Here is a 7,218-nt window from a genome sequence, read left to right as displayed (position 1 = left end):
ATATATATATATTGGTACTGGGGATCGAACTCAGAACCTTGAGCTTGCAAAGCAGGCAGCTTCAGTATTTTAAATAATATTTTAAATAAAACTTTGAACCTGATGTTTTGATAAAATTTTGATAATTTTAAGGTGTAAAATTTTCTACTTATGGCATGATGTCAATACTCAAGAAGTTTCAGATTTTGGAATGTTGTGGATTTTGAGTCAGGCATGTTTAGTCTGTACTCTTATTGTCCACAATATACATAGTAGAAATGGAGCAACTCTGATTTAAGTTTTAAACCTAAGACTAACCACTTATTAGCTATATGACCTCAGATGGTTCCTAAATATCTCTAAGGTGTCAATTTCCTCACCTGTACAATGGGGATGAAAATACTTTTCTGGAAAGGTTGTTGTGAGAGTTCAGCAAAATACTGTAGTAAAGTGATTAGCAAAATGCCTGGCATTAGGCAAATGTTCAATTCAGGGATATTTTCTTTAGTTTGCTCTCATTTTGCATTTGAGGAACTGACTGAGGCTTCAGGGGATGAATCCACTTTTACACTGAGAGTGAGGAGTCAATGCTAGGCCTTAAGTCAGGTTCTCGGGTCCCTAAGGCAGTGATACAGCTACCAAGAAGGTTCCACTGTATATGAAAATATGTTCAAAAGACAAAGCCACCTCACATCTATTAGGATGGACAGAATAGAAAATGTAATAAAGATACAATAATAATAAGTGTTGGTGAATGAAGATGAGGAGAAAACTGGAACCCTCATGCACTATTGGTAGCCTTATAAAATATTGTAGATGATTTAGAAATGGTTTGGCAGTTCTTCAAAAAGTTAAACACGAAGTTAACATATGACCCAGCAATTTTACTCCTGGTATATGCCCAAGAAGATGGAAAACATATCCATAAAACCTTCTACACAAATGTCCATAGCAGCGTTATTCCCAAGAGCTGAAAAACAGAAGCAACTCAAGTGTCTGTGAGCAGATGTGCAAATAAATACAATTTACAAGAGTTCATACAATGGAATGCTATTTGATCATAAAAAAGGAATAAAATACTGATAAACATTTTGACCTGGATAACCTTGAGAACAATAAACTAAGTGAAAGAAGCCAGACACAAAAGGATGTACTGTATAATTCCATTTATATGCAATGTCCAAAATAGGCAAATCCAGAAACAGGAAATAGTGGTTGCCAAGATCTTGGAAGGGTGAGGGTGGGTGTTACCTGGCACAAACTTTCTTTTTGGTGTGATGAAATGTTCTAGGACAGTGGTGATAGTTCATGATCCTGTGACTGTGTTAAACACCACTGAATTAATTGTACAGTTTGATTAATTTTATGATGTGTGAATTGTATCGCAACTTTTAAAAAAGTAAAATAAAGCCTCATCTAGGAAATAGCCTTCTGTTAGGCCGTGTGGCTCTGACATGCCACCCAGTTGTGGTGATCCTGTGCACAGATGGAGGGCAACATGCATAAGGAAACCACTCTCAGTACTAACCTGCACCCAGAATGGCAGGAGGTCCTGGAGGCCCAGGGGGTCCTGGTGGCCCAGGGGCACCAGGTCTTCCAAAGCCAGGTGGCCCAGGCAGCCCAGGAATTCCTGGGGGTCCTTGGGGTCCAACGATAGTCTCCCCTTTCTGTCCCTGTTAAGCACAAAGTAGCAGAAGTACGAAAGGACCATTATTGACTAGATATCTCACAAATTCCTTCTTTGAGGATGTTTGTAAACAAAGTGAATTCCAGCTACTGTTATCATATTCACAATTCTGGGTGGTGTCAGCCTGACCAAGCAGCAGCTCTGAAGTCATCCCGGCCCTGGAGATCACCTGGTCTGGTCCCTGCACTTTACCAATGAAGGAACAGAGAGGAAAGGACTTGCCCCAAATCCCAGTGCAAGTTAGGGGCACAGCTAGAAGTAGAACCCTGGTCTCCAGCTTTGCTCATTCTACCAGCACAGGAAGGGACCAATGTCAAAAATCTATCTGTGAAGTCAGTAATCTGGTCATCTTATTGGGAGCAAAGTTTGATTTTTTTCTCTTGTGGCTTAGAAAACCTTCTCATCCTAAGAAGACCAAGCCTGTTTAGGAGCTCCAACTTTAATAAAAATTCAGAAGAACCAAGTAGCCCTTCTAAAAACATCATCCTTACTTTTCATTCTGCCTCCATTGTCTGATCTGTTTCCCATTAATAATTCTTTGTGTCAAATGAATTTTTCCACCACATAGGTTAATAAGGTATAATGTGGTTAGTACTTGGACGTTAACTAACTGTGAATAGCCTTGGCCACCTCCCTTCTTTCCACAGGCCTCTTCCAACTTCCCCATCAGTCAACAAGTGAACTGGAGGCGCTGGCCTCTACTTGGTCCTGTTTCCAATTTGACTGACCCTTTACCCTCTAACTGCCCAAACCTAGTGGGAGCTTCAGGAAAAACCCTAAATCCTTGGGGAAGATGACTTGGAGGAGTCACTACTCACAGCCAGGCCTGGATTTCCTGGCAGTCCTGGAGACCCAGACACAAAGAAGTTGCCATTAGAATCTCCTTTTTCTCCTTTGAATCCCCTGTCTCCATTCTCCCCCTGGAAAAGAGAACATGGGAATTTTTCAGTAAGACTGAGACAGACTGTCTCTATCATAAATCAAAGAAGTTGGAAATCGAGGTTCTTATGGTTTGAATGTGCCCTCCAAATTTCCCAAATTCCATGTTGTGGAAACTTAATTCCTAAAACCATGTGTTAATCTCTGGAAGGTGATTAGGACATGAGGATTTTAGATTAGTGAACCAATGGGGTATCTAGGGAATAGCTTTGCTATAACAGTAAGCCCTCTCTGGCACATTTGTCTGGCTGTGATGTCTTGCACCACCCAGGACTCAGGTGTCTGTACCAACAAGGCCTTTACCAGATGCAACCCCTCAACCTCTCAGCCGGCAGAACTGTGAGTTGAATGAACCTTTATTCTTTATAAATAACCCAGTCTGTGGCATTCAATTTTAGCAACAGGAAACTGACTGAGGCCAAATGTTCAATAGAGAGTATTCACCTTTAAACTGTTCAGGAAATGTCTCAGGTAAGCTGGATCAACTGGAGGACCTAAAGAAGAAATGCTTCATAAAATTTACAATCATAGTTTCAGGGAGTTTAAAACAAGGGTCTCCAAGTTGGTAATCATGGTAATTTCTCAGTGGGAGTGACCCTGTAATGCTTTAGTTAGTAAGGTTGGCCCTGGGATTAGAGACAGCTGCTGTTCCAGCCCAGGCCCACCCATCCCTCTGTGGGGTCCTGGACAAGTTCCTGGGCCTTTTTGGGCCTTTTTTTTTTTTTAACATATAAAATACGAACAATTGGACACCCTGGTCTCTCTTGACAATGTTTCATCTTGGACATGCCAAGCCCATGACTGGGTCTCACCCTAACTCACAGTAGATTGTGGTCAGAGAGGTCCTGGATTAGTCATACTCTCTGGGGTGGCTGCATTTCTCAGGAATAAAAATTAAAGCCAAGACCCAGAACAAGAGCTGGATTACCTGGTGGTCCCTGGGCTCCTTGGTCACCTTTTTCTCCTTTTGAGCCAGGAAGACCCCAGGATCCTTTCTCTCCTTTAATACCTGCAACGAAATTTATACACTTTAAGGAAGAGAAAAAAAGATAGTGGGAAATCACCTTCATTCTATATAAAACCTTTCTGAGCCAAGTTTTCAAAGTGAGGCCCAAGGACAAAGCCCACTCAATCACAGAAAGGCCTCCTGAGATATCAGTGGTATAAAAACCTTCACTAAAAGATGAGGAGGGCAGGAACAGATGCATCAGACACAATTCCTGACCTTGAAAAGCTCTGGATGGTTGGGAAAACAGGCAGAGCTCAGGGTAATGCAAGGCCGAAGGAAACACATGTTGTCAAGGAGAGATCAACACAGCCACACGGGGCCCAGCAGAGGCTACAATGAATTCTCCCTTAGGTGGTCCCACAAGTGTAGACTGAGCTTCAACACTAGATCAACCTTCCTGTCTCAGCTCACCTAGGCTTATGCAGCCTGATGCTGTGAGTGTGGCAGGGAGGTCTCTCGGGGGCAAATACGCAAGGCAGCTAATATGCTAAGTACTCTACTTAGGAATTTGAGAAAAGAGATGCCTGTAGTGTGCAGCACACCTACCCCAAAGAACAGTAAGAATTGCTGCTCTACGGAACTGGCCTTGTGTGTCCACCTTTTCCAACACTACAGGGAAGGGAGCCTTTTGGGAGATCAGCCCTTGGGAAGGGAAGGGATTCCCCCTTGTTCCCCTTGATGGATGGAGAGAGCATGAGACTGTCAAATTCCTGGTCTCTATGAGGTATGACAGATAAATTTTTCAATGCTCTCAAGCCTAAGGATGGGGTCACAAAGCACAGACAAGGTTTGGGGGCACAGGATTCTCCAACCTGGAAGAAAGTCTATGAACATCAGAGGCATGAAGGTCTCCACTGGGGGTGAGCACAGAGGTACAAGCACACCTGTCCAGGCCCTACCAGCGATGGGGGAGTTGCCTGAGACTGAGGGTCTGGGCATCAGGGCTGTGTAACCTCCACTGCAACCACAGCCAGCAGTGTCAGGTAAGAAGACAGTGAACTCACCACACACTGTGGGCTGCTCGGCTGAGGGATCAGCAGTAATGCCCACAAGTAAGTAGGAGGACAATTGCTCATTAGGGTCATCATGTCCAGAAAGTTCTGTTCCCTCTCCTCTCAGAGGAGCCCCACAGGACAAGGGAACAAATGAGGACCTGAGAAAGCAAACATAGCCCTTCCCGCTCCTTTCCAAGGTCCACCTGGCACCAAGGGACAGGAGAGCCTTGAATAGGATCTGAGCACAGAGTTTGAAAACAGCCTGGACTTGGCAACCAGAAATAACAGAAAAACCACAGGGCCTCATGTGATCAGGGTGACACCACCTGGTGCTACGGTAACAACCAAGCTGAAAGTGAGTATTAGGAGGGGAAAAAAAGACTTTCCCTGTTTAAGCTGCAAATGTTTGGACTCCTCAATCAAAAGGGGACACATGGAGTGACAGGGTATATGGGGTCCAGAGATATTGGTGGCCTGCAGATTCCTGCTCCTAGCTTGTCCCTCTCTGATGTGCCCTAGAGAAGCTCCCGCATACAGCTGTGAGCACGCTGATATTTCTTAAACCAACATCTTCCTTTGTGCACTCTTCATGGAGCGGGGCGGTTCCCAGTGGGTACAGGTCCTGATGGGCAGGTGCAGGCTGGGGCCTGAGGTCCTGCATTTTTAACAAACTTTGTGGAGATGCTGCTGCTGCTGCTTATGAACACTGTGAGGCCAAGGTCTTCTGGGCTCTCACAGCTCTTCCCTGTCTTAGGTCTTCGTATCTTTGTTATAATTAATTTCTAATAGTTACATTCACCTAACAGATTCTAAGGGCCCGGAAAACAGGAACAGCACAAGATTCAATTAGCTCAGCCCAATGTATGAGATAACACCAAGCAAGGAGTTGGTATTGGTGAATGTCTTAGGAACAGATTAACAAAACAATGAACAAATGGAACACTTCCTGCTGACTAGGAGGCTTAGCCAAGACGTGTAGAATGGATAAATGTATGACAAAACCAAACAGACGCGTCCCACCCTACAGCCTTGGCTCAGCTGCCACACCTCCCACCACACACAGCCAGATCTCCCTGACCACCACCTCGGTGCCCCAGACACATGAAAACCATCTTCTGCAGAGACACTAAGTCAGGAAATGTCCCAGAAGGAAGGGGTGCATACCGTGGAAGGTGATGAGTTCTGAATCCCCAGGTTGTGTGGTACCAACCTGTAAAGAAAGAACAGCCGCGTCAGACACTGGGAACGTTGCCCAGGCACTAGCATGGTCAGGTGGCCACTGTCCCTGGGAAATGTGGCAGAAAAGGCATTGTTGGAGTCCCCAAAAGCCCCAAACTCCCCAGCAGCACTGAGCACACAGAATCCCAAGTCTTCAACTGGGAGGCCCATCATGTAGCTGGTATAGAGTAGACATAATTGAGACCCAATGGCCAAAAACAAAAAAACAAACAAACAAACAAACAAAAAAATTACTCAGCAGAGGGGAAGCCTAAAGCTTTCAGACAACAGAGCATGGCAGCAAGGAGCATTTTTGGCCTCCATTCTTATCAAATGTTCATTTTAACTCATGCAAGAGACCAATCACCCAAGCCAATGACACACCCAGCACTGAAGCCAGGCCAGCCTGCAGTTTGGCTACTGTGTGTAATCAAAGATGAGAGGAAGGAACAGGTGCTCACAGTAGTGGTAGTTAACCATGGGGCTATAATTAGATTGGAGGGCCTATTCTAGACTCCCCATGAAGTGGTAGGGTTTAGACTCCAAGCTGTTCTGGATGCTATTTCTTCCAAGATTCCTGCATTCCTTTACCCGTAATACAGTACCACATGCCACCTTGTATTAAATAGTCCACTTTCACTTTTTTCCTAGCTGATATGTGGACCAAAGGCATCCATCAGGCATTACGATCCTCTTATGCTAATGGACAGTGCCTGCAAGCTGCTCAGGGATCACCAAGAAAAGAAGGGGGAAGGAAAAAGGAATCTTTATGAGAAAAACACTTCTGAGTTAAGGATGAAGATCACAGCGCCAAGCTGATTCTGTACAATGGTGCTGATAAGTTCCTCCACTGCAGGTGTGAGCTGTAAATTACTATGGTGTCAGAAGGGCTGAAATTAGAAAGGGTTTGTGAAACACTGGAAGCATTTCAGTTTGAAAATGTTCACTTTAAGAGCTGGTCAGAAAATGCCCATGCCCCAGTTCCCATGGTGTCCAGCCAGGCAAAATAAAATAAATAACTCACTCAAAATGCTCAAAGCCCATACAGTTCTTTTAACTCCATTCTCCCAAAGGCCACAGTCACTGCAAAAGGTCCTAGCATAGGCCATGGCAGTTGCAGTAGTATTTTCACAACACTCTTGAGTTTGTCAAGTGCTGCCTCATGGCTGGCCCAATTAAAGCCTGAGATCATGTAAGTTGGCTGTGGCTTCTGACACCCAACACTGTGGGACCCATGACCAGCCCACTGCCTGCTGGGCAGTTTCTTAGAGGGTCCCTCCAGCACTGATACTTTATGTTACTCTTCAGGCCATCAATATACATGCACTGGGTGCTGCTGACTTCACATGGGAACCAGCAGGCTCCTCTACCACCTTACACAGGTGGATTTT

At 44.8% G+C, this 7,218-nt stretch overlaps 1 protein-coding gene across 1 annotated transcript in view; it reads right to left on the bottom strand.

The window, feature by feature from the left end:
• Positions 1 to 7,218, bottom strand: part of Col15a1 (collagen type XV alpha 1 chain) — a 104,055-nt gene that overhangs the window by 11,231 nt on the left and 85,606 nt on the right. Inside the window, exons 30-34 of the mRNA XM_010614381.1 lie at positions 5,774 to 5,819; positions 3,534 to 3,614; positions 3,050 to 3,099; positions 2,485 to 2,586; positions 1,508 to 1,652 (exon numbers count right to left, since the gene is read on the bottom strand). Of these exons, the coding sequence (XP_010612683.1) occupies positions 1,508 to 1,652; positions 2,485 to 2,586; positions 3,050 to 3,099; positions 3,534 to 3,614; positions 5,774 to 5,819 (424 nt within the window). The remainder of the gene's footprint in view (positions 1 to 1,507; positions 1,653 to 2,484; positions 2,587 to 3,049; positions 3,100 to 3,533; positions 3,615 to 5,773; positions 5,820 to 7,218) is intronic.

Source organism: Fukomys damarensis, unplaced genomic scaffold (genome assembly GCF_012274545.1).
Source record: "Fukomys damarensis isolate Sample0158 unplaced genomic scaffold, DMR_v1.0_HiC HiC_scaffold_36, whole genome shotgun sequence".
In the NCBI taxonomy this organism is placed as follows: Eukaryota; Metazoa; Chordata; class Mammalia; order Rodentia; family Bathyergidae; genus Fukomys; species Fukomys damarensis.
Note: the sequence above shows the minus strand (reverse complement) of the source record. Positions and strands in the feature narration are given on the sequence as shown.